At 45.8% G+C, this 27,876-nt stretch overlaps 1 protein-coding gene across 3 annotated transcripts in view; it reads left to right on the forward strand.

Moving 5' to 3' along the window:
* Positions 1 to 13,822: 13,822 nt before the first annotated feature.
* Positions 13,823 to 27,876, forward strand: part of PPP1R14C (protein phosphatase 1 regulatory inhibitor subunit 14C) — a 106,778-nt gene continuing 92,724 nt past the window's right edge. The window contains exons 1-2 of one of the 3 annotated variants that reach the window (XM_075596558.1): positions 13,823 to 13,943; positions 14,306 to 14,618. In XM_075596558.1, coding sequence (XP_075452673.1) covers positions 14,346 to 14,618 — 273 coding nt within the window. In that variant the 5' untranslated portion in view covers positions 13,823 to 13,943; positions 14,306 to 14,345. Of the gene's footprint in view, positions 14,619 to 27,876 lie in introns of all 3 variants that reach the window. The other 2 variants (XM_075596557.1, XM_075596556.1) reach the window with 2 other exon arrangements.

The raw sequence follows: 27,876 nt of genomic DNA on the forward strand, positions 1-27,876 counted from the left end.
GTGAGTGACGATCCCTTGACCAGCCCTGAAGACGCCCTAAAAATTGCCAGGCATGACTGTGATCTGCTCTGTGAAGAATTGGAAAGGGAGAGAAAAAATAATGCTGAGCTACAGAAGACTATGCTCGCAATTTACTCTGCGGCCAGGACAGAATTGGACAATCTCAAGACTGAGCTAGATACTGCAAAGGCTACTATTTCCGCCATGGATGAAAAGCAGAGCCAATCTGATAAAATGGTGGCTACGCTAAAGCGGAAGTATGAGGAGGCACTGAAGCAGATGACAGTCTTCCAGCAAGAGGTTCACACTCTTCGTATAGAGCTGAATGCCTCACAACAGGAGGCCAACAGTGTCCGGATAGAAGTGGACGTATCTCAGAAAGAGGTTCAGACACTCCGCAGAGCACTTGATGCCTCACATCATGAGACCAACAGCTGCCGCACAGACCTGGAAGTTTCCAGAAAGGAACTACAAGGTCTCACTGAGGAGCTGGACATTGCTAAAGAAACTATTGGTAATCTTGATACAGATCTCAAAGTCTCTCAGAAGGAGCTTCAGACCCTCAACCTAGAGAAGGAAGTCTCACGCCAGGAGAGTGTCATTCTCAAAGCAGATGTGCGTAAATGGAAGGAGGACTGCAAAGAAGCCCTAAAGAATACAGAGACTGAAAAAAGAGAAAATTCAAGATTAAAAACAGAAAACTTAAAACTGAAAGAAGAAAATTTTCAGTTGACAGAAGAAGTCAAGGAAAAGTTTGACGCAGAGCACCGACTGCAGAACCAACTGCAAGGTCTGCGTACACACCTCCAGTATGTTGAGGAGAAGCAGCAAACGCTGCAGGAATAAAAGCTGCAGGCTGCTAAAGAAATTCAAGTGCTGCAGGAACGTCTGATGACCCAGTATGTCCCCGCAAAGCAGCATGCGAAACTGAAGGCTACCCTGAGCATCACCAAAGCAACGCTAAAAGCCAAGTTTAGAACCCAGGTGACGCGGCACAAAAGGGAGCACAAAAAGGTCCAGAAACTGAAACAAGTAATTGTGGCCCAAGCAAAGAAGTTCATAGTGCACCACAAGGCAACAAAAATTACAGAGCTCCAGAATATGAAGGAGACTCTGATACAGACTCAGAGAAAGCACCAGTATCCCACAGTAACTAATGCCCGTGAGGACAAGGGTACAGTGAGAGTTGGGGACTCCATGCAACTTCAAAACAAAATTACGAAGTTTGAGCCACCTAAGAAAGCACTATCCAAACCTACAGCTGCCCAACAGGCAACAAACAGAGGTAGGAGTGCAGAATCAAAACCAGAAGAGTCCTTAGCTGAGGAAGCTGAAAAAATAGGACGTTCTCTGGAAATGGAGGTGGAGGTGCAACTCGGTCCCAAAGAAGCTGAACTGGCGACTCCGTGGTGTGGAGAAACTGCAGAAAGACCGCTTAAAGAGCAGAAAACTCTAAGGACTAGTCCTAACAGCCCTACAACTGTTGCCATACACTTTGTCTACAAAAAGAGGAGTGCCCGACGCAACAAAAATCTCATGACCGCGCACGAGATAAAAAGACTTTACGTGGAAAAAGTCCTCCTCGAGCGACAGAGGAGTGCTGATCTCAAGCACCTTCGGGAGGAGACAAAAATAAACTGGAGAAAGGGCTCCAATCCCAGCGGGACAGAGGGTTCTCTTCCTCCATCCACTCTCATTCAAGTCACAGAAAGAGCTCGAATGAGAGTGGAAGGATGGGCTTTGGCCGTGCTAAGCCCGGGCTTCCCACAAACAGGGGAGGTATGTAACAGGGGACTTATCCCTGTTCAGGTAATGTGCTTCTAATCCAGCAGTGTGGTGGTTAACTGCTGGTAGTCAATTAACAAAACACCACCTGCCTGATTAGATGGCTTAGAAAGCCTGTCTTTTGAAACAGGAAGTGAGAACTCTTTAGCTGACACCTGAGCTGAACTTGGAGACACACTTGTCTTGAGCTCTGTCAAAAGATAGCAGACCTGCTTTCAAGACACAGGGAAAACTTCTAAACCTGTATGCTGACCAACCCTGGAGACAAGGGAGCTGAAGCAGGGACAGTGAAGATTTCCCCTCCAAACCACAAGGAACAGATAAGACTTTCATTCTTAAAAGACTGCTTATATCTGCTTATTGCATGCTATGTGTTTGGGGTTGGGAGAATTGCTTAACTAACGGAGATGTGAATTAATTGCATAGGAGTTCACTAGAAATACTCCCAAGTGGATAGAAGCTTTCCCCCCCCCCCCCCTGTGTTTGGATACTTTCCTGATGAAAAGGAAAAGGCACAATAAAGCCTAATATAATTTCACCTTATAAAGCCTCCCATTGTGTACCTCTGTGAACGTCTGTCTACAGTGCCCAACATGTCAAGTAACGTTCGGTTGAAACGTTCGGGCATAGCATCCCCTTCCGGATGGTACGGAGTAGTCCGTGACTTGGTAATGTTCAGCAACTTCAGCAGTTCTCGAATGAGGGTACTCTCGAAGTCCCTGCCTTGATCAGAATGCAATCGATTCGGTAGCCCATAGTGAATGAAGTATTTTTCCCACAGCACTTTAGCCACTGTCACTGCCCGTTGGTCTTTGGTAGGAAAAGCTTGAGTGTACCTTGTGTAGTGGTCTGTAATCACCAGTACATTCCCGATGCCCCGTGTATCGGGCTCAATGCACAAGAAATCCATACACACCAAATGCATGGGGCCGGAGCTTCTCAAATGGGCCATGGGGGCCGCCCGGGTGGGAAGTGTCTTCCTCTGTATACAACGAGTGCACTGCCGGCAATGTATCTCCACAGATTCCCTCATTTTTGGCCAATAGAATTGATCACGAAGCAACCCGAACGCTTTGTCAATGCCAATATGGCCATGATCGTCACGTAGGGCCCGGAGTACCATGTTTCTTAGAATCTGGGGCCGGAATAACTGTCGCCGGTCGGGGTGATTGTGGTACGGTATGACCCGGCACAAGAGGCAGTTGTCCAGTTCGAATTTTCCGAGTTCCTTCGTTAATAGGTTCAATAGTTCTTTGGGAGCTCGTTTAAGTATGGAGGGGTTCTCTTGTTGCAAGGATTGACGAACTAGTTCCACCACTGGATCTTGAATCTGATATTGCACCAATTCCTTCCATGAAATAATCTTATCTTCCATCATATTCATTCCAGCTGGATGTTGATACGCCCTAGGAACGGCTCTGGACTGACACCCTAGTGAATCTGCTATTCTTAGCTCCGAGAACGCTACTCGATTGTCAACCACGGCAGCTAGAGAACACAACGCCTGTATACCAGGCCCCGGGATTTCTTCCCACACTTCCTCGTCGGTAGTAGGGTGGATCCCCGGTCTTCTAGATAGAGCGTCTGCCCCTATGTTGGTAGGCCCGGGTTTGTACTTGAGATTGAATCGATAGTTTGCCAGTGCCGCTAGCCAATGGTGGCCTGTCGCATCCAGTTTAGCCGACGTATTGACGTATGTCATCGGGTTATTATCCGTCCTGACCTCAAACTGCACACCATACAGGTAGTCATGTAACTTATCCACGATAGCCCACTTGAGGGCTAGGAACTCCAATTTGTGAACTGGGTAGTTCTGTTCGCTTGGGGTCAGACTTCGACTAGCATATGCCACCGGGCGGAGTCCGGTGTCATGTTTCTGATGCAACACTGCCCCCTAGCCGTTAAAGCTTGCATCCACATGCAGGACATATTCTCGGTCAGGGTCTGCATACGCCAACACCGGGGCTTGGGTTAAATTGGTCTTCAAGGCTAGGAATGCCTGTTCGCATGCAGGGGTCCACTTGTCCCCAAATGGTGCTTGAGCTGAGGTGGCTTTCCTCCCGGTGTCTTCAGGGTATATTTTTAGAAGATTGTTAAGGACTTTGGCCTTACTCGAGTAGCCCTCCACGAATCTTCGGTAGTACCCGCAGAACCCCAAAAACGACCTCAATTCCTGGACGTTATCGGGTCTCGGCCAATTCACCACAGCCTCTATCTTCCCTGGATCCGTAGGAATCCCTTCTGCCGATACAATATGCCCCACATAAGTCACGGACGTACGGCAAAACCGGCATTTGTCCATGGACAGCTTAAGTCCCTCATTGCTGAGTCGATCCAGCACCTTCAACAGCCGTTCCTCATGCTCCTCCAGCGTCTTCCCGAACACTATGATGTCATCTAGGTACACCAGGCATTCCCGAGGGTTCATATCCCCAATGGTCTTTTCCATCAGACGCTGGAAAGTGGCGGGCGCCCCGCATATCCCTTGAGGCATACGTGTGAACTGGTAGAACCCTAAAGGGCAGATGAAAGCTGTTTTCTCTTGATCGTCCGAATCCATCGGCACCTGGTAGTACCCAGACCTCAGGTCCAACACGCTTAACCACTTATTCCCAGATAGCGCATTCAGGAGGTCTTCAATTCGCGGAAGGGTATATGGATCGGGTACAGTAAGATTGTTCAAGGTCCTATAGTCCACGCATAACCGTACGGTCCCATTCTTCTTGCGCACTACTACAATAGGTGATGCATATGGACTGCATGATCCTTGGACGATACCGGCCTCCTCCATTTCGGTTAACAGCCTCCTCACATCTTCCACATCTCGGGGTATGATGCGTCGAGACTGCTTGCAAAACGGCGTCGTGTCATTCAGTCGGATGGTATGGCGGGCACTGCGACTGCACCCCACATCCATGTCGTTGTTTGAAAACACCTCCCGCCGGGTTTCCAGCTTGACATGCAGTCTCCTCTTCCAATCCTCCGACATGGGCGAATCTCCAAAGTCGAACGCCAACTTAGGGGTGGCCGCCTGGACGGTAGCTGCCGACCGCACCTCTCCGGTCCTCCCTTTTGGGGTCACTGGATATATGCGACCCAGCTGCAGTCCGTGGTCAATGGTCATGGGGTAGGGGGACAGGTTTCGTACGTAAACCCAAGCTCGAGGCGGAATTTTACGTGGCCACTTCTTTACGGAGGCCACCACCTTGTAGCCGAACCGCTGATCGTCGAGTACCGTACTTTCTAGAGGGAACAGTCGGTCCTCCGGACATCTTGCAGGATAGTAACACACTGCGGTCATCATTCTTCCTTCTCCTGAAGGAATCTCTGTCAGTCCATGCTCCATATTATACAGCCACCCATGCTCTTCTTCGGTCGCGATCTTACCACAATCCTCTTGTAATGCTGGGCACACAGCTAGAGCCAGCAACGGTAGCTCACCCGCTTCCTGCAAATACATACGGATCACCGCTTGTACAATGTCCGTATTGGTCCCCATGATTATAGGGGCACTGGGGTGGTCCTGGGGCTCCGGGCACACCAGCGCTTCCACCGCCATGGGATGGTGCTTTCCGGTATTCAACAGCAGAATGTCCAGGTGTACTCTCACCACTCCATCGATAGGGTAGTCTTCGTGGCTTAGCCCTCTCAACCTCAGGGAATCTGCGGGCAGTAGTGGCAGCCGATACAGATGCTGATCATAGAAGGGTCGATACACTATGGTTACTTGGGACCCAGTGTCCATTAGGGCTGAGGCATAGATACCTTCAATAACCACCTTGATGATGGACGCCGGCCCAATGCGGCTACTCATCGGAGAGGAGCCCGCCGCTTCACTGGCTTGAGGAGTACACAGCATGGACTTGACTGGTCGGGACGCCGTTCGTTGTTGTGTGGGACAGTACGCTCGGATGTGCCCCATTTTTTCACAGGTGTAACAAGGTGGCTGCGGGAGGGACTATCTCGGAGGGTCGGAGATGTTCGCCCCGAAGCGGTGCATCCCCGAGCAACCGTAGGTTCCTCCAACTCCTCCTTCTCCGGGTTCACATCCTCCGCAGGCTCAATTTTAGCCTCTGACTTCTTGGCTTCTTTGGCGGCCACTCCCGTCTTCTTCCTCGGGGTTAAGTCACACCCCAACAGCACAGTCTCATGTGCCTGTACTCGGTCCATCAGGTCATCAAATGCCAGACAAGGGGATGTGAGGGAAGGTGGAGGGGATGGGTGCGCTCCTCCTCATCTCCAAGAAACATCAAATGCCAGGGCTTGTCCCGGCACCAGACACCCGCTGACTCTTACGGACACCGGATGTAGCGGAAGAGGTCCCCTCAGCAGTTGCGTGGTGCGCAGTTCATCTGCATCCACATTTTGTACTACCTTCTGCCTCACCAGGGTCCAAAGATCCAAGTGTAGACGCCTAAGAAAGTCGGACACCATCTCTCCCTCTTTCTGAGTCAGGGCGTTAAACTCGACCATCAGTGCAAACACATCCACTGGAATCCCATAGGCTTTGGTGAGGGCGTAAAGCAGGCCTGCACAACTCGTAAAGGGCGGAGGGCCGAACTGCTCCAAGGAAAAAAAATTCGGCCGCACGGGTAAAATCATCATCATCATCATCATCGTCATTGTCATCATCATCGTCATCGTCGTCTCTCCTCCAGCACCTCCCATCAATCTCCCTCCCCTGCACCTCCCATCAATCTCCCCCCTGCACATCACATCATACCCCCCCAAGTCAGCATCCAGCATAACCCCCCCCCGTCAGCATCCAGCATATCCCCCCCCAAGTCAGCATCCACCCCCCAAAGTCAGCATCCCCCCAAGTCAGCATCCCTCCCAAGTCAGCATCCCCCCCCCAAGTCAGCATCCCCCCAAGTCAGCATCCAGCATATCCCCCCACCCAAGTCAGCATCCAGCATATCCCCCCCCCAAGTCAGCATCCCCCCCCAAGTCAGCACCCCCCCCAAGTCAGCATCCCCCACCCAAGTCAGCATCCAGCATATCCCCCCAACCCCCCCAAGTCAGCATCCAGCATATCCCCCCCAGTCAGCATCCAGTATATCCCCCCCAAGTCAGCATCCCCCCCCAAGTCAGCATCACCCCCCCCCAAGTCAGCATCCAGCATATCCCCCCCCCCAAGTCAGCATCCAGCATGAATGAATGACAGCCCCCCCATGCCTACCAGATGATGTTGGCGGCGGTAGCAGAGGTGGCGTCGGCGGCAACAGAGTCGTTGGCGGCGGCGGTGGCAACAGGAGGAGAGGAGGTGGTGGTGGATGGCGGCAACTAAAAATTATTTAAAATTGGTGGCGAGGTGAGGCAGGGGGAAGCTCGCTCTAGTAACAGACCCCTAAGTTCCGGGTCGCGGGACTGGTGGAGCGCGTTCCCCTGCTGGAGCCGGGAAGGGGGGTTAGGGGGATTAGAGGAAGCGCACGCGTTTGCTGGTGCGCGCTCCTAGAGGGCACAGACAGCATGCGGCCGCGAGGGTTTACCAGGGAAGGAGAGGAGGGGGGATGGAGGGGGGAAGGAGGGAGGAAGGAGGGGGGCCGTCACGGGCCGCACGGCGTGCCCCAGCGGGCCTCATGCGGCCTGCGGGCCGTATGTTGTGCAGCCCTGGCGTAAATGATGCCGTGCGTATCTGCATCAAGGTGGTCATCCCGGTAACAGTGCACCATGTGGGAAGCTGGTGGTCGCAGACATTTGATTATGCGCTGCCTCCGTACGGCATCAGTGCAGGACCATTCAGGGAGTACCTGTTCAGCGTGATCCAACCATTCTTCAAAGCCGACTTCACCCAGAGGGGTTGGCTTGTCTCCCGAAAACGCCTTTAGCTTCCGGTACTGGTGAGACTGAGTGGATTGATGTATGGCCTTGGCTAGCACAGGAAGGGACACATTATCAGGTGTGCTACTCCCGGCAGGGGCATATGCGTCAAGTCGGGACATACTGCTTCTACTTAGCGAAGGCCGAATGGTGGAGGCGGTGAAAGATGCGCCTAGGCCCATTGCGGCGGGCCACCGGGGGCTCAGACTGCTCTCAGGGGTACGGAAGGGATTGGCCGTTGCTGTGCTTGACGGGCCAGGGTACTCCTTCTGTGGCGTGGATGCAGCCAGAGGTTCGGCTACACCCACCTGTACTAGCAAGCAATGGATGCCTGGAGCTTCAGGCAGGATTAGTATTGAGGGAATGGCTTCAGGGCATATGTCCCGGTCTGTAGCGAAGAGTATTTTACGCCAGTTCTGCTCCCTGTCCTAATAATGGTCTACCACTCGGGCAGTGGCCAGGAACGGGAGTTTCCTTACTTGATCAGTCCCAGTGCCCAGGGAGGTGCAATGGCAATGGCGCAGGCCAGTGGAATTTGGTGCCGCTGGGCCCACTTGCGCACCTCAGGCTGTAAGGGCACAAACATGGCAAAAACGTAGAAGCACAATTGAGAAAAAAAATTATAGGGCACCCCAGGTCTGAGCTCTCAGCAGCGCCTCCAAATGTAGCCCTCTTTCCTACGCTCTAGAGTGACTACGGGTACTGCACACACCTGTTGGCTCAAGGAGATCTGGGCCTTCACTAGCTGGGAGCCTGGGGCAATAGTTATCTTATTGGCAGCGCCTCCACTTACCCAGGATCCCCATTGCGTAAGATTCCCCTGGGTAAGAACAATAGCAACACACATCAGATTGTAACTGTTTACTGTAATACTGATAGAACCTTATCTTATGGGTATAGTAATAACACACATATAACACATCAACCAACTTCTTATAATATAACTGTGGTGACCGGCAACAACTTCACAAAGGATCCGCCGATCCAGTGCAGTCTCTCACGAGTAATGGATGATGCACAGCAGCCTGGGCACAAACGTCTGTCACCAACCGCAGCTCCGCGATCTGTGTCTCTATCTGTCTATGCAGTAAGGGGCATGTGTCACTACCAATATAGGGCGTCCCTGCAGCACCACAAGCTATGGTGACTCAAGGAATACACTGGGGCCTGAGGGAGAATCTGCCTATGCAGGTGGGTCACTGACCCCCTGCACACACACTACCTCTCCCCTTGCTCCTCCGGTGCCCTCTGACTAGCGTGGTCTCTCCCCCACGCTTCCCTTTCCTGCCTCCCACGATCCCTGACCTCCTATTCGCTCCCTGGCGTCAGGTGACTTCGCAGAGGCTCCTGGGAATTGTAGTTTACTTGCCGAGCCTCTTTTGATTGGTCACCCGTTCGCGCGCTTTGCACTGCGCATGCGCAGCCCTCTCCGCTCTGACAGCCGCTCCTAACTATTTCGCAACAACATGGCGGCGCCCTGTGCTACCGGGCCGCTGCGGAACCTTCCAAACACTTCCTCCCAGAGACACGCTGCAGCGAAGGTAAAGCAAACTGAGACATCCCTACATTTATAATGGGTATCTGCACTGAAAACTGAAAACCCTCAAATTGTCTTGATTCCTTTAATCCCTTTAGTTTGATATTTTGAAACTCTGCCAAGTGACCTTTATGATGTGTTAGTATTACACCAATGGATTTTAATCACATGATGTTATACTACACAGCTGTTTTTCCCTGAGAAAAGTGTTAACTGCAGTAAGTCAACGCTTGATATCTTAACTCATCTACATCTTTGTATTATAGTTCGGATTATAGTTAATAAATGAAGGAACCCCTCTACCCATACAAAAAGCCTTACAAGACAAGATAGATAAATATATACTTTAATACTTGCATTTTAACATGTTATTTGATGTCACAACACTTCTCTAAATAGATTTAACTTTGTTATGTCACAGCTAGAGAAACTTGCAATGCACATGGAAATGTGAGTATATTAACATTGTCTTTCACACCAACCAAAAATAACTATTTATTTTCTTTTTTTGCATTAATAAAGCATGTAATTGTCACCCCATTCACTATATGTTTTGAAGTATATGCTTTTTTTTACCACAATGTCCCTTCTACCCACTAAGGTAGTTCTGCTTGGAACTAGCATTGGAAGCTTATAGGGGTGGAATCTTACTGTGGTCAGCAGGACCTCTTCTTCAGAGCAGACGGTTATCTGGGTATACCAATGGTATGCACTAATAGTGCCTGCTCAGCTAAACAAACTTAGTAAAACTGGAGGGGTGCTATCTGGGAACTGTTTAGACTAGATAATATTTACAAAGGAGGTTCCCCATGTGATGCACTCGAGAGCCTCAACTGAATACAATTAATATATCCCTTTTAAGTCATAATTAAAAAGCAAATTAAGGAGAGAACTAAATACTGTAACTAAAATGGTTAAAAAAAATACTGGAGCTGCGACTGTGTGACTAACACGATTGAGTTCAGAGCATGAGGGCATAATATGGTATAGGGTCTGGGCTATATAGTGTAACGACTAATGTGCTAGTTATACCATATTTTGCCCTTATGCTGTTGACTCATTCGTTTTAGGCCGCAGACTTAGTACAGGCGCGCGTGTGCTTGCCGAGATCCGTGTCCTGCTGGATTGCGCGATAGGGGACGTGGCGAGGGCGTGCTGGGGGTGTGTGCCCGTGATGTCACGTGAGCATTTAGCCCTCATTGGCTGAACGGCATACATGACCGGGGCCGTCGCGCGGCAAAGACAAACAAGTTGGTCTAGCCACGTCTAGCCCCCCCCCCCCCCCGATCTCATCTAGGGACCTTTGTGGGAGAACTACACATATTACCAGGTATGGTGCGTTACCTGTCAGGTTCACAGGAGGCCTGAGCCTCTGCTGATTGGAACCTGGGGTGTATCCTAGAACGATCTTCACAATAACAGCGCCTCCACCTGTGCAGGATACTAAGTGTAGAATAACCCCTGACACAGGACCCACATACAGTAACCACATACACCAGAGGATATATAAAACAGTTTACTATATGCAGATAAGTATAACAACAATAACGTCACCAACAATAGTGTCACCCCTGTAACACTGGACCTCACTGGGCAGCAACCCCACACCATATATCAAGAGTCCCAAGTGTCCCAAGAGTCCCCCTCCCAACCAAGTGTGAGACAGCGCTGCCCACTAAGATGAGATGAGGTTGGTGCACTTGGTGACTTGACTGTACCTGCCGGGTGTGTTTCCAAACCCTGGCACGCAGATGATCCATACTTGGGATCCCTTTCCTGAAGGAAGATCCCACGTCGCGTCCGCCTCGGTGATGGATGGCTCCCGCACGGAGTGATCCACCACTGAACAGACTATGCTTCTGCTACCACAGAGGATGATTCACCTTCACAGTAATGGCCAGGATATAACAATTCCTGGCTGTGACCCTCATTTAAGCTGCTCTACAGGACCCTGTCCCTATCCTAGGGGGCGTCCCTGTAGCAGCCACAAGCTGATGGTGAGTAGGGCCTAGCTGGGGCCTAAGGGGAGACTTCTGGCCTAGTGCAGAGGCTACTTGCCTTCCTGCACATATACACCCTCTCCTCTCTGTGTCCCAGCTCCTACTGGCTAGCATGGTCCCTGTCTGCAGTATCTATATCCTGTCAGCAGGGTTCTAGCAACTCTATTGGCTGCTGTGAGTCACCTGTGCTCCAGCCCCTGGGGCTGCTGGGAGTTGTAGTTCCCCAAACGGCCTTATACTATTGGGACCGCATGCGCGATCACGACTGCGCATGCGTGAATCTGTAGTGGCCGCCGCTGCTAACTTAAAGCGTGCGCGACTCTCGCGCCTACCTCAATATGGCCGCTAGATCGCCTCTGCTCATGCGCGAGCCTCCGTGCATGCGCGGATGTGAAAAACATGGCGGCGCCCTGCCTCTGATATTGCCGGGAGCCCCTGGCGACGTACTTGCCCCCACAACATATCCCCTGCACAGCGCTGGGGTCCCAATAACAGAACTCAAGTAAGGGGGACCAGGGGGGACCCTGCTACACACGTATCGGTCACCTCACCGCTCACATGCACGTACACGCGCTATCCACATGCGCCTTTTCCTCCATTCATTTGGACTTGGCGCTCGCACCATCGCTCACGCCATCGGAACCAGTATGGACACAGCCTTAGGCCGCGCGTATAGTCCCGGCGATGCGCTGTTGTAATAGCGATTTCAGCTTATAGTATAGGAGACAAGAGATGGCGACCAGGGGCCGTGGCGGGGGTGTGGCCATGAGCGGTTCGCCCTCATTGGCTGAACTGCTCACATGCCGCTGACGTCACATGACAGTCGCAGAAAAAATCAATTTCCATTGACTTCAGTGATTTTGGTCGCTGTCGCGGTTGCACCCACTATAGGCACATGGATTAAATCAACTTGTTTTGACGTGACGAAGCATCGCGTCGCAGGGACTATAAGCGTGGCGTAAGTCACACAGATGCAGCTCCAGTATTGTTGTTAATCTTTTCAGTTATTTAGTTCTCTTCTAAATTTGCTTTTTACTTATGACTTAAAAGTTATATATTAATTGTATTCAGTTGAGGCTCTTGAGTGCATCAAATGGGTAACCACTTTTGTAAATATTATCTATATCAATGACAAACTGCAAGGCTCTCCAATATCATTTGCCCTGAATGGTGGAATCTTACCCATTCAAGTCAGTGAGTTAGAACAAGGGGCAAACAATGATTTGCTTCACAATACCTTCTTGGCCCCCATGGCAGCAAAGGGGTTAAAAAGAAATGTTATATCTATAACCTACAAATATGACCTTTTTCAGTCCTCATATATTTCCTTCCTAAAATGGATAGACATACAGCTATACCATATAGCAGCTCAATTGTAAAAGTGACGAAAACCCTCCCAGGAGATAATGGTGAAAAGCAGGGTTCAGACCTGTCTGAAACGTGAATGAGCTCACAAGTGATATTTTTAGTTGCTGTATCCACCGCACGGTGGAGGATTTTTGTCACTTTTTACCAACCATAACTTATTTAATGAGCCGTTGAAACTTATCCCTGCTTCAAATTGCAAACCCAGTATAACCAACTTCAAACTAATGAGACTCAAAAGGTCAAAACAGCTGTCTGTGGATAGGGTTACTGGCTATGCACTTCTTTAAGCCAGGCTGTGCTGAAAAGCTGAGTAATGTGGCAGGCATAAGTTTATATGGGTCAATGTTAAAATTGGTTTGAAGCAAAGGGTGACACACTGTGTGCTCATTTACAAGTCCTTTCCCAGAATCCCTTGCTGCGGTGGAAGCATTGTGTGCTAAGAGATAATGGTGAAAAGCAGCGTTGCAGACCTGTTTGAGACACGTGAATGTGCTCACAAGTGATATTTTGAAGTGAAACTTCTTTGCTGGCACCTACTAAATTCTCATAGGAGAAAACTCCTTCAAGGAGATGGAAATGCGTAACGGAAGTAAGGCGTGTGCACGAGTACGCGCCCCCGCTTGCTAATCGCACAGCTCTAAAAATCGTTGTTGGAGACGAAAAAGCGATCAGGTGCGTTCACGAGCCTGCGTGGTAGCCCCTTACCTGATGCTCGCGCATGCGCAGAAGCGGCGAAGCCCTGCTCGTGCATGCGCAGAAATGGCCAGCGCCGTTCGCTCCTGGGCAGAGAAGTTTCACTTACAACTCGCATGCTCAGCACACACCCCGTCTTTTTTTTAAATTTACTGTACGGTGGAGGGGTTTAATCACTTTTTTACCCACCATAATTTATAATATGTGTGGTTGATACCATACAATAATCATAATAATCATAATGTTTGTTTTTCTATTGTCCCTGCCCCACAGAGCTTACAATCTATTTTTTTGGTGCCTGAGACACAGGGGGCTCCCCTGCTTCAAACTCGGTGCTTTTCAGAGGCAGTGCCTTTACTCACTGAGCCACTCCTTCAAGAATATGCATATTTTCAGTGCCATGTTGCTTTTATATCCATGTACATTTGAAACTGTGATGTTTTTTTTTTTATTATTGCAGCCCTAGGCTGTATACATTTATTATAAACAAATTATGCCAAAAAAATTACTCTCTCAGGCAAGGGTTTGTATAGAATAGGTTCAAATCATCTCTCTTTCCAGTCAATTAGATGACTAGGCTCTGGTTAGCTGTGTCTTTAAGTAAGGACTTCCACCCACTGTCTGTTTTTGGGACCAAGCAGGCAAGCACCTCCCCTAATGCCGAAATAAGCCAAAGAGTGGAGCCTGCATGCAGGAGGAGGGAGGGGAGGACTGCAGGTGCTAGGTGAAGAGACTGCCTGGTGAGAGAAGTAGGAAGGCATATGGGGGAGAGAAAGAGGAAAGGATAAAGTGAGGAGGGCGAGGAGAGGAAGAAGAGAAAATACATATCTATACAGAATATAGAATCAGAAAGAGAGACCAGCAGAAGATTATTCAGAAATAGAAGTCGAGTTAAAGACCAGGAGAAATAGAGGAGCAGGGGGGGGAGGGGGGTAGAAAGAGAAAAGAGGCTTAATTAATGAAAAAAAAATCCATATTAATATAGGAAAGGATACTGCAAAGAGAGAATCATTTTGGGAGAGTGTAGCGAGAAGCAGAGGTCTGGATCAGTGTTATTGGATTAGTAGTGCTGAAGAGAGGATTTCAGTCTTTCCCTTTACAGACTCCTGTGCTGTGCAGGGGGCTGCTCACTACCCGGGGAGATGTCAGCAATGAGTGGCACGGAGCCGAGCCCGGCAGCCGGGGGCAGAGTGTTCTTCCAGAGCCCGCTGGCAGCGCCGGGATCCCGGGAGGATTCCCCGCAGGTGGTGGTGGCGGCGGCTCAGCAGCAGCAGCAGCAGCAGCAGAAGCAGCAGCAGCAGAGGAGGCAGCAGCAGGGCAAAGTGACTGTGAAATACGATCGGAAGGAGCTGAGGAAGCGGCTGGTGCTGGAGGAGTGGATCGTAGAGCAGCTTAGCGAGCTGTACGGCTGTGAGGTGTGTAGGGTACATACAGTTTGTGTATATGGGGAGGAATTACACCTGCCGCAGGGATCTACTGTACTGTGCATGCAACTGTATATTATATTTTAAGATATTAGTGCATTTCATTTGTATAGGTTTTTTTAATACATACATTAGAAGTAAATATTCATTTTTTTCTGTATGTGTGTGTGTGTGTGTGTGTGTGTGTGTGTATATATATATATATACATATATACACACACACACAATTTGATGTCTGTATTTATGGGTCTCTACTGTACGTTAAATCTGTCGTCTTGATGCTTATGGATATATATATCCTCTATATATATGCACTATATATGTCCTCTATAGTCAAGGATTTACTGTATGTCTAGGTCACCAGCCTTTACTTTAAATGCCACGAATGTATGTTGGATGGATATGCAAACCAATCATTCATGTTCATTGTAGTAGTATGTGGGCATTTGTGCCTGTGATGGTTGTTTCATACAGGGTTCAGGTACTGGAAGTCCAGAATTTCAGTACTGCAGAACAGGTTTAGAGCAGTGTTTCTGGGTTACAGACAGAACACAGTGTCGGGGTCACCTTCCTTTAATGCCATTAGTGTACTGTATGTACTGTCTGGGTAAGACTATTGTGTCTGGGTCTCTGGAAGCCTATTTTGCATTGGATCATATTTAAGTGTTAACTCCTGCATTGCTATCATTATCACTGTATGTGGTGGGGCCTTTTTTCTGGGTCAGCTACCAAGTGCATGGTATTCACATTGCATGGTATTCATAACATGTAAAGTATAATCATGATACTGTACAGTGGCAATTGTCTATAAAGACCAATTTGGAGCAAAATGAACACTGCATATATTCATCTCTTGCGTTTCAATAATTAACTGTTACTGTATGCAGATAGCCTTGTTTTAATGAATATTTTCTGTGTTTAAATAGCAATGTGGATGTGTACATCAAAATTTCTTGGTCATATAACTCTCCTACCTGCGTTGGCATTCAGCTTTCATAAATGCATTGTGTGTATTTTTTCTATTCTGCTTTTTTGTGCGTAGGACAATACCTAGGTCAGTATTTCCAACTCCTAACCTTGGGACACCCAGCCAGGACATGTTTTAGACATAAAATAACAGCTAATCTCATATTTGCATAAGTATAAACACACAGTATTTAATTGATCCTAAAATCTGGTCTGGCTGGGGTGTCCCAGGGAGAAGATTAAGAAACATTGACCTACTGTAGGTAAATGGGTGGACAATGCCACCTGATGGCACATCGTGGTTTAGTAGGATCACAAGAAGACCCAATTAAGAATAACACCAGTCATAAATGGGTGGATACTTCACCACTCGCACTACTTTTGTAATAGTGATTTGTCTTGTGCATAACATCTTTGTGGGTGGTTAACAACCATAGGTTTAGGGTATCTAGTTTGTGCATTAAATCATGGCAATAATATATATTGATAAAGTCATAACCAAAACTCAATCTCTCAACATATTCAGCCAACCACAGGCTGTCAATGTTTATGCTGCATTGCATTTTATGAAGAACTAAAGCAAGGTCATGCAATTTTCACCTTCCTTGTCTATCCCCTGGATAGGAGCAGTGAAGTGATATGAGACTTAATTAGTTAATAGAAGGTGAAGGCTGATTTGAAACCAGCTTGAAATATGACCTTACTGTATAAGACAGCTGGTATGGGGAGTATTGACGATTGGGTATGAATTAGGCCATATCATAGTCATGTGGTTTCTTTGTCCACAGTTGCAGCATTTTTTTGGAATCTATTGGTTCAAGCGAAAATTGAGTCATCTTTTTAGTTCTGAGCTAAACCTGCATCCCTTTTAATGTCAATGTGTAATAGTCTATAAATGTGGTTACCGTATATTGCTGATAAAGAGAAGTACCATTTGGAGTTGAACATTTTTAATTTGGATTTGATTAGAGGTTGATCCCATGTGTTAGTTAGACCATTGTTTTTGACTCTCTTCTTTGAGAACACAAACAGTATTGGCACATATTTGCTGAGTGATGCTATGCCATAAGGTGCATTCTTTGCGTCATGACACATCCTCCCTTTGCTACATGACACTTCTCTACACGTGGTTATGGTTTTCAACCCCAAAGCTGTTTTCTGTACACCGCCTGATGAATTAACTTCATCGCAGAGTATTTCTCTCATTTTTCAGAGGGCCACTTATCAAATCCACCTAAATGAAAAATAACACATTTTGACACATTTCTTATATACAAAGAGTGCAAAAGTAAGGCAGAGCTAAACGAGTGCATTACTCGTTTGTGAGAATAACATAAACTCCTACTGCTGAAAGGGATCATGTTGCACTGCACAATAATTCTGAGTATCTCCATACATTTGGAACGTCCCACGGCTTCATCTAAAGAGTGGATCACAGCCCCAATCTGCAGACCGTGGCCATGCAAGAAATTAAATATACAGTATGTTACTTGCTGCTCTTGCTCTGTACCGCAACAGTGTTAATCAACTGGAGAGTCCAGGTACTCTATCAGTACAGTAACTTGGTATTCTATTTATGTTTGGATGAGGTTAGAGGGTGCTGATGGTCAGAAGGGAACAGAAATCGTATATTTTAATTGGAGTTGCAGTAATGTTTTGTGGCTCTTCTCTAAGCAGAAGAAACGCAAGTTAGATACAATTTTGAAGTCCTACTTATTTGCATAGCTACTTATGAATGTTCACAGTGGGAAGTCCCAACAAAGTAATGTACCATTAAAAGTTTTGACTGAACAAAAGTAACTCTTCAGCACGAAAAAGGCCTTTAAATCTGACCCGCCGTGTTAATGATGGCGGTGCTCCTAAAGAAATGATCGGTAAACTCCACTGAACATTGATGTGAACTCTTCATTTGACATAAATGGCAACTCTGTGAACGTCAAGAGTACTCCAAGAACTGTAGGAAACTATCATAATTTCCCTTCCCTGTTATCATGATGTGTGCCAAAAAAGGGTAACCTAAGGGAGAAGGGGTAGGTGGTAAGGGGGAGGGAAATTACCCCTGCTCAACTTTAGTAATAATGGATACGGACCTCGTCCCAGGATAGAGTTGAAGGAGACCAAGAAGAGAAAAGACCTGGTGTCTTAAGAGCACTCAGGGTATCCTAATGTTGAATTATTTGAATAAAAGGTCATCTTTATTATTAAATCGTATAAATAAAATAAAGGGGTATATATGAGTGAAATTCACGACGTATGTGGCGGTAGTATAGGTCAGTGGAACAGCAAATTATCAGTGCTAAACCAAGATAGGGACAAACATATGTGCCTGGCTCAGTAATTAGCCAGAGAGCAAAATAATGCTATGTTAGGCACTTTGTTATAAAAGTACACAAACCAAAAGTGCTGTTCTATGTGACTAAATAATCACCTAATATCTACCCTCATGGGCAGATAATACTGACCTACAGTAAAAGGCCACTGGTGCTTAACCTGTACTGCACTTAGATTAAAAGAGTAGTTTTGCTATACACCAATAGATTATGTAGTCTATTGGTCATATAACCTAACGTTTAAAATGTGAAGTTGGGAGTCTCAAATCCCTAGTTCACTATAGACTCAGTCACGAGAATACTAGCCCCTAATGTGACTGATGAGGACACAGATAGGTGGGCTGTATATACAGTCTATGCTTTAAATAGTAGGGTTGTTGCTAGATTTATATAGAGTGAAGTCTGGCTATGGGGTCATCGTCTGTCACAGTAGCCCCTATTATATAGACAGATTGACAAGGTAAGTGAGTCCATTTTTAAAAATCATGTGAGGACGACCGTACCTCTCTTTTTCTATGGAGATCTGACTCTAAAATACTGTTCATGGTCCCGAGGTTCAACAAAGTATCCGGTCGCTCCTCCTTCTCTTACCGTGCACCCCAAAACGGGAACAATCTACTGGAGACTCTCACAGCCGCCAGCAGTCTAAGTTCTTTCAAAACAAAAGCTGTCTCACATTTTAATCTGGTCTGTAACTGTTACATACGCCTATAATATATATATTATCTCTTACTGTGCATGCAATGTCTTGTATATAATGTGTAACCTTGCTCACTTAATGTAACTATGTATTTGTAAACATGTATCTGTCACCATAACTCTGTGCCCAGGACATACTTGAAAACGAGAGGTAACTCTCAATGTATTACTTCCTGGTAACACATTTTACAAATAAATACACACGAAACACGTTGAGGTTGTTAAAATATTGTGCACTCGCGCTACCTCAAGGTTTATCAGACATTGTATTCACGGTATCAGTGACCGCTGCAGCTCCGTGGGACTGAGCCTGCCTTGTCCCTTGCTGAACGCAATCTGCGGAGGTCGCATCATCATTTATGCTTTTCAAATTGCGCTTCTTCTCTTCTCTGCTACAAAGAGATTCAGACACCAGCCTGATTTGGCTCATCACCAGACTTGCTCTGGAGGATCTCCAGATCTAACTAGCCCTGTTCTATACCCTGATCTCTAATACTACATTACTGGAATTTTTCTTTTTGCATCCTCGGACCGCAAGTGAATAGCAATGTTCGATTCTAGTTTGTAACTCTGAATACATATCAAAGGAAATACATCTGAAGGCTGTATTTTGCAAAGGGTACAGCCTACCTTTCAAATGTTAATAGTCTGCACAAATGACTAAAGCCACACGTGAATATTTTCTTTTCTTTTGCTTTAAGCTAACAATGAAGGAACTTTTCATTGAAATACTGTTCTCTACTTTTCATCGAGTCATTATCTGCTTGCTTCAAAGAAGCTAAATAGTTGGTCATAATTGTACGATCTTTTAGGTTTGCAGCTGCTGAGTCATTTATCTCCATTCTACAGCATCCGTATGCTCTTATGATTGCTCGTTGGTGTATATACACTGTCCTAAGAGCTACACAATTGTTATCAAGTCAAGATTAAAATCTAGAAACTGGATTCAAAATATTTCTTAATGTATAAATAATAAAAAAAGACAAGGAAATTGTAGTAGAACTTCTTAATTTTAATACATTCAAATTATTCAATTAAAAGAGGCTTTACTATGCAGCACATGAACATCAAATCTCTAATTTGGGCAATTATGGGGTATAGTGGATCTGCTGCCATTAGGGTGGAGAACTATTAACAATCAGCTGTGAAGGTGTCAAACCTCACCATAAACCGTGACTTATGTGAATATCCAGGTTATGGCTTAGACCAAGCTACAAAAATGGTTTAGTAAATAATGGTCAACATTATTATAAAAAAAGTACATACAGTATATTGCATTTTGTCTTTGTTTTGTGAGGCGTCTTGTCCTTATTTAGTAATGAACATACCTTGAATTGTTACCCTTTTCCTGCCCTTCTGTAGTACCCATACAGTCACATGAGCAGGTCACCGTAAGGACCTACATTCAAGATATGAAGGGAATGGGGTGGAGAGGGGTTGACATTGCAGCCGTGGGTAGTAGCTCCTCACAAACCGATCATATCTGACTCTTAATGATGTTACACTGAAATGGTTCTCTGCTTCTGTTTCGCCAGAAACTAGTGATTGGCACAGGAGAGGAGCAAGGTAGTACAGGTATTTCAGTGCACAGGCATTTAACCGCTCACAAGGGGGAGCAAGGAAAAGCTTCAGCAGGAGCATCGCTACTCCCAAGGCACAGGGGCAAAAGAGAGAGGGCTATGGGCAGCCTCCACGAGGATGTCCTGTGTACACAAGGAGTTTGGTGCTGCTGAAATTGTTGTGTGCTAGCGGGTACAGGAAATATTAGTCCCTATTCTGTTAAGCAGTGAGGTAAAGCACTTTGGACCTTATATAAAAAGGTTGTTACAACAACAAATAAAGATGAAGATAAATGTCTTTATAAGAAGCTAAAAAAATAACATAAAAAGTTGGACGTTGGTTTGCAAGTTAGAAAGCAGTGATACTGCACACCCCTTCATGCCATCACACCATACTTGTACCAAAATGGGCTCTATTCGTTCTAGGGTATACATTTGGATACATTCGACTAAAAAACGAATTGAAATGGACATATCTATTTATGTTGATCTGCACATAATGTACAACAAGATGTTGTTAATAACTAGACAAAAACAAGTTTGATGCAGTGTTGTCTCCATTTATGTAGCTAAACTGTATGCAATCTGGCCTTTGTATGTCCTGAGAATAGATATGAGTCATTTTTCTAGTGTTAAACTGCAGCGTAAGTGTCATTGGAATTCTTGCAGTTACAGTATTTGCTGTAAACATCTAGGCAACTTCAGGTCTTTGGAAATGTATGGACACCTCAGCACCTTCTGAAATCTTTTATCCCTTTTGAATGTTCAATCGCTGGTAATTTGCAAGAAGCAACCAATATTTTTTTTTAGTACAATTTAACCTTTACAGTGACCTTATGACATAACTCAACGTCATGGGCACTTGGGCGTTTTCTAGATGGTAATCAGGTTGACCGACATCCGGCCACCAGCCACATCATGCGATCATGCATGTGCAGGAGGATCTCCGACACTGTAAAGGTTAAGAATGCAATGGTCTTCTTTAAACCAATATAATCCTACTTAAAGCAAACCTTTGCCTGTTTTTAGAAATAATAATTTCAGAAGGGCATCTGAATGGGCCATTCCTCTCATTCAAGGGTTTACTCAATACTGTATCTGGCCCACCTGTCCCTGTTAAAGCACCAATAAAGATGAATTGGGGAGGAGTTTTTTTGCTTGTACAAAACCTTTCTGCATGTGGGAAATCAAATCCACAGTGGGGGTCAATTTGTAAGATTACCAGACGTAGATTCGTTTTTAAAGAAGACATGCTAGCTCATTCTGAATTGTTTTTCAAAATAACCTTGACAGTGACAAGTCTTCCAGTACTGGAATACAAGAACTTTATCACGACATTTGTTGTGATTTTTTGTTTTTATGTGCGTTGTATGCAGAATGTTTATAATAAATGTGGCTTCATTACTCTGACAGCCAGGTCACATGGTGTTGTTTTCCTGGGCGGACATGCATACACAACAATGCTAGTTATGACATTGAAGATATAGAAGCTGGCAATAGAAACAAGCCAGGAGGAAAGTAAACATGGGACAATAGAATTGGGTATGCGAGCTGGTTATTGCTCAATATAGATAGAAAAATGATAGTCACACTCCATAAAACAAACCCGGAAATGCCTTAATAAATATTGCTGAGGGACATGTTTCTAGACTAAGCCACTCAAACCTATATTTATTACGTTGGAGATATACCACACTGAACCTCTCACAACCTAGCTCTATGCTGATTCCTAATGCTTCCTCCTCTTGCTTCCCCAAGCTGATAACATGATCATTAACAGCAGTAACCATGGAATGTAGGTGAGGGAATACTACTGCAACTAAAGTGAAGGGTGATGAAGCATAGTCCATGTTTATTTCTCTGCACTAGTATTCACTGTGTTTCTGGAGTTTGGCATTCACTAGTAGAAGTTGTATACAGCTACTAATGTATTACCTACTATGTATACCCATTCAGTGTTCGTTTTATTAATCTGTACACATTTATTTAATAAATGCACACAATTTATATACCATGACAATTCTTATACTGCTATCATATCGGTTTGCAACAATTAGGGCAATATTACTAAGCGGCAGTATAAACCATGCAGCATAAGGCTGCGTGTATAGTGCCCGCGACGGCGATGGCGACGCGTGAAATCACCCGTCGCCATCGCCGCTAGCGAAAGTTGTATTTCGCTTTGCGGCATCGCGGGCGACCAGGGCATTGATTGGATCTGGGGCTGTCACACGAGCCGACAGCCAGTGAAAAATCAAATATTCCCGGCTTCAAAAAATCGCGTCGCCCCGTCGCTTTCTTGCCGTCGCGCTTACTATAAGCACACGCGACAATGCTTTGTTTTCGGACAACGTGGCATCGCCAGCACTATAAGCGCGGCATAAGACATTGCTGTAATTACAGCAATAGTTAGAAGATCTGCAAAATGGTAGCAGAGGGAGTGGTTCCTCCAGAGGATCTCTGAAAAAGGTCTCATGGCAACATTTTGAGTGGCTTTTATATGATGAGATCAGTATGGAAGGTTTTGTAGTCAAGATATATTTACATAACTGGTCGCCGTAGTCACATTTGTAATAAACAATGCACCATAAAAATATGCATTGTCCTTACTTCAATGGCCTGTAAGACTGTGTAACATTTATTAAACGATGAATAACTGGGAAAAATAAAAATAGGGGTGGGAACCTGATTTATAGGGTATCACTCACATTAAGCTCAGAGATGGGCGAAACCGGATGTGTGAAATTAGCACCTGTGAAATTAGCACCTTCCAAACCCCTTTTTAAAACAAATGGTTTTGGCAAAGTTGTACAGGTACGTTATACGAAAACCACGTCCAAAGCACTAGTCAAAGTGCCCATCCTTCTCCCAAGGTAGGTCATTTTTAATCTTTAATGAACACTTCATTGTGATGCTCAAAAAATAAGTTCCCACAGGATGAACATTTACTATATACAGATTGCATATGCACTACCTATGGACCATTTTGTTTATACACTGGCGACACACTTTATTCGAGCTCGGCTAGTCCCACGAATTCGGGTATACCCGGGTGTATTGAGGTTTGTGACTGTTTTCTGCCCGAGTGCATTGCGTTATTTTCCAGGCAGGGATTGAAGCATTTTATTCCCGCTGGCTGCAATACTGCACAGTATATATATATATACTGCATTACAATTCATGAATTTATGCCATCTGGTAGACACGCGAAGCATTGCAGCCTATTAAATCCTAATCATTATCATTTAACAGATCAGCCGCCCGTCAGCCAGGCATGAACCCAGGCTGGGAAGGCAAACGCAACGGGGCTTGTCAGAGGTGAGGAGCGGCGTATTCCAGGTATCTGCCAGGTACATACTGGGTATTTGCTCGAATAAAGTGTGTCGGTGCAGTAGGTTTATAATTTGCATGTGGCAAAAGTTGGTTTTTCACCGTAACCTTTTTAGAAGCCTGAAATTCAGGTTCGCAAATTTGCCTACATACTGTATGTGTTGGAGGATGACTAAATCACACTGTCCTGCCGGTTTCCCCTGTGTGTTTCCATTAAGTTTATTTTCTTGTAGTCATTTTATATAATGCGTTGCTTTCTGACAGTTTGCAATGTGTAATTTTGTCACCGCATGCCTGGGGGACTTTTCCCACAGTTATTTTATTGTGATGTTTCTGGTTGAGGCCCACACTAACTCCTCTGTGGAGGTTGTGAATGTCCCTGAGGTGGCAGCTGATGTTGCTCATCTCTTGGGTGATATGTTACTCTTAAATCTAGAATTCGACAGCAGATAAGAACCAATTGGCCTCTTTTCAGTCACTGAAAGAGCCCCTGCTCGAGCCATCTGTGCTGAAGCAGGGATATCCTTAAAACCTGACCTGTTGGTGGCCGTTGAGAACTGGAGTTGGCCACCCCTGTGCTATATGATCCTTGGCTTTATTTCATATTTAGGGTATCCGTATGTCGCTCACACACATTTTCTTTTTAATTCATTTCCTCTGTTGGCCTTTTAAATCTATGTTGAGAGGCAATTCTATGAATCCGCCACCCTTTCCCTGAAGTACTTGCTAATTTCCCGAACCTCTCACCCTCCACCGTCCGAGCATAACCTCTTGTTCTAACACTTTTTTTTCTTTTCATCTACTGTATGCTTCCCATCTGTGCTTTGATGCACTGAAAAATAACCTGTTAAATAATAATTTTATTTCATGTAGCACTTTTTTACTACTGGGACTGAAAGCTCTTCAGTTACAATATAGTATGCATTGCTGTACATGGAATTGTACAGGCACAGTTCCTGCACCGTTGAGCTTGCGATCTGTTTGCTGCCTTGCCCACAGTGACTTGCCCAAGCAAGGTCACAAGGAGCTGACACATGGATTTAAACCAGGCCTCCCTGCTTTAGTCAGTCACTCTGGTTTTTACTCACTGACCCACTCCTTGAGCCAATGTTGTTTTTATAATAGTTTGTGTGTATATTAAAAACAGAAGGTTTACAACTTTAACCTATATGAAGCACACCAGAGACTCTAAGTATACAACAAACCAAATTGTATAAAAACATAATTTTTAATGAGAAACGAATTGTTGCAAAAATAAAACTATCATTCCTGTTGTCCTTTTCCTCTCAAACTATATGTATGTACAGTATATGATTATTTAGGTTGTACAGTATTTTTAAATATGTATGTACAGTACATCGCTGTTTTGGCTTATGGACCGGAGGGGGGAGGGGTCAAGTTTCACAATGACATCATGAGGAAGCTGTCACAGTATGTCTTATTGCAGCGTATCTGAATTTTCTATAAGCTGTGGCTTTGACATACAGTACCACACAATACCATCTGACCATACTGTGTGACACCTTCTGGACTAACCAATACTAAATCTGCCCGAAGTGCTTTATTCTTTAATGACATCCTCCTATGTAACCACACAGCATGCCTCTCTTGGACAGCGCATGAAAACAAAACCAAAAATCTGTCAAGGGAATTCTATGTATTGCAGTCCATTTACACAATCAGATAGGGAAGTTCAGCTCCCATTTGACAAAAACAAACATGCTGTCTACTTTTTCACATTAACCACCGTTAATGTGAAAAAGTAGACAGCATGTTTGTTACATTGAGTTATTGGGGTTCAACACTTAAGGTTTTCCTGGAACACACAGCTGCTCTGTTCCACCATCCTAGTTTCCTGGAATCTCATGAGTGAAGTCATTGTAAACTATTTTGTTTTGTGTCTGGCTACATGACAGTCTGCTACTCAAATTATTTTGTTAAGTCTACAGGGTTAATGCAGACATATTGCATTGTCATACACCTTCCATGTTTAATCACTAATCATACTTTCTTTGTTTGGCTTATACAAAAACACATCTGTACATGTCAATTTCCAGCACCTGGGCATACAGTAAACAGGCTGGGAATGGAAAGGATTGCTGTCATGATGGCGCTTTTATTCATACAGAACCTGTGTGCTCTAAACATCCAAAGTTGTATTCACAAGGAAAGTTATGTTGACTAAAAGTTACAAAAACCCTCTATCGTACAGTGTATAGCAAATAAAAATACCACTGATGAGCACATTCCCGTCTCAGTCAGGTCCACAACCCTGCGTTTCCCTATTATCTCTTGGCATACAATACTTCCACTGCATCCAACGATTCTGGGTAATGACATGCAAACAGGGCTCGACAAATGCACTCGCCCCCTCGCCTGGGGTGAGTGCATTTTGCCCGCTGTCGAGTGTTACCGGCGGCGGGGTGCTGCGATGTGGTGTGGCGTCTCCCGGCATTTTCCTGCATCTCTCTGTAAAACTTCAGTGTGTCCCCCCCCTGCATCTCCTGTGAAAATGGCCGCTGCCATGACAATGAGGCACTACGTGACGTCATTTGACGCTGCACAGCCATTTTCACAAGAGATGCAGGGGGGGGGACACTGAAGTTGGACAGAGAGATGCAGGAAAATGCCGGGAGACGCAGCACCACGCCATAGCACCCCGCCGCCGGTAACACTTGACAGCAAGTAAAGTGAGGGGGGTGAGAGAGGGAGGGGAGTTACAATTGGACAATTTTTGGGTGGGGGGGCGTGGGGGTGTGTGTCTTTCTTTTTTTCAGGTGAGTGGCTTTTTCCCCAATTTGTCAAGCCCTGCATGCAAATGGAAACAGTGTACATTTTTGCTTCTTATACATTTTAATATGGAGCCCTATAAGCGTATACCTGCTGTATCACACAGCTGTTTCAGCACAGCCTGGGTTAAAGAAGTGCGTAGTGTTGCAGGGTACATGCAACTACACACGTGGGTATCTTGACAAGGCTGTTTTATTTTGCCTTGAAAAATATACAGCACACAAAACAAAAATAGCTCTGTTTCAGCAACAAACGAAAATGGCTTTTCCTTCAGCAAACCGAACAAAACAGTTTCTCTTTAGCAGACAGTTTATATATATGCAGCTCCCTTTTTCTATGCAGGGGACAGACAGTTCACAGTTTCACTACTTTGCTACTCAGACCTTGTTTTCAGGAATCACTTTAGCAGCTTACTCCTCTCTCATCAACAGCAAGCTCCATGTGTCTACAACCTGGGTTTTAACACACCTTGATTAGGCAGCTGGGATCAACTAATTGCCCTGAGGTTCCCAGCTGAAGTTTAACCTAGTCAGTGCTGCACTGCAGACTAGACATAGGTTTTCCAGGCATATAACTGGTGGCTTTTATTTACCCTGTCAGTTAGTGTGTGGCTGGGCCTACACACGGCTGAAGCCCGACCATCCACCCCTTCTCTAGAAAAGAAGTCAGCAATTGCGTTCTCTTTTCCCGGCCTATGCTGAATCTCAAATGAGAAGGGTTGGAGGGCCATATACCACCTAGTCAATCTAGCATTGGAATCCTTCATGCTATTTAACCATTTCAGTGGAGCATGATCCGTCACCAAAGTAAAATGGACTCCTGCCAGGTAATGCCTCAAAGCCTCGATTGCCCACTTTACTGCGAGGCACTCTTTCTCAATCACTGAGTAATTTTTTTCCCTTGGGAACAATTTCCTACTCAGGAAAAGGATAGGATGTTCAACTCCCTCAAACTGTTGTGACAACACTGCCTCTAGCCCTATCTCTGATGCATCTGTTTGCACTATAAAAGGGCTGTTGAAGTCTGGGCTTCTAAGAATGGGACCCTCTGATAGACACCTTTTTATGTCCTCAAAGGCTCTCTGACAATCCCTTGACCACACCACTTGTGTAGGGGCACACTTTTTTGTGAGGTCCGTTAAAGGGGCTGCCACTTCCGAATAGTTGGGGATGAACCGCCGGTAGTACCCTGCTAAACCCAGCAGAGAGCGTACCTGCGTTTTTGTTTGGGGGGTCGGAACTTCTTTCAGGGCAGCTACCTTGTCGGCTAGTGGCCTTACTTTTCCACCTCCCACTGCATACCCTAAATATTTGGTTTCCGCTTTACCCATGGCACATTTCTTAGGGTTGGCTGTGAGCCCTGCCTCTCTTAGAGATTTGAGGACCGCTTTCAGCCTATTTAGATGGGCCCGCCAGTGTTTACTATAAATGACAATGTCATCTAGGTAGGCTGAGGCATAAGTCCTCTGGGGCCTCAGTACCTTATCCATGAGTCTCTGAAATGTGGCTGGGGCTCCATGCAGTCAAAATGGCATTGTCACAAACTGGTATAAACCCATGGGAGTGGCAAAGGCTG

This window comes from Ascaphus truei, chromosome 4 (assembly GCF_040206685.1).
Source record: "Ascaphus truei isolate aAscTru1 chromosome 4, aAscTru1.hap1, whole genome shotgun sequence".
Lineage (NCBI taxonomy): Eukaryota > Metazoa > Chordata > Amphibia > Anura > Ascaphidae > Ascaphus > Ascaphus truei.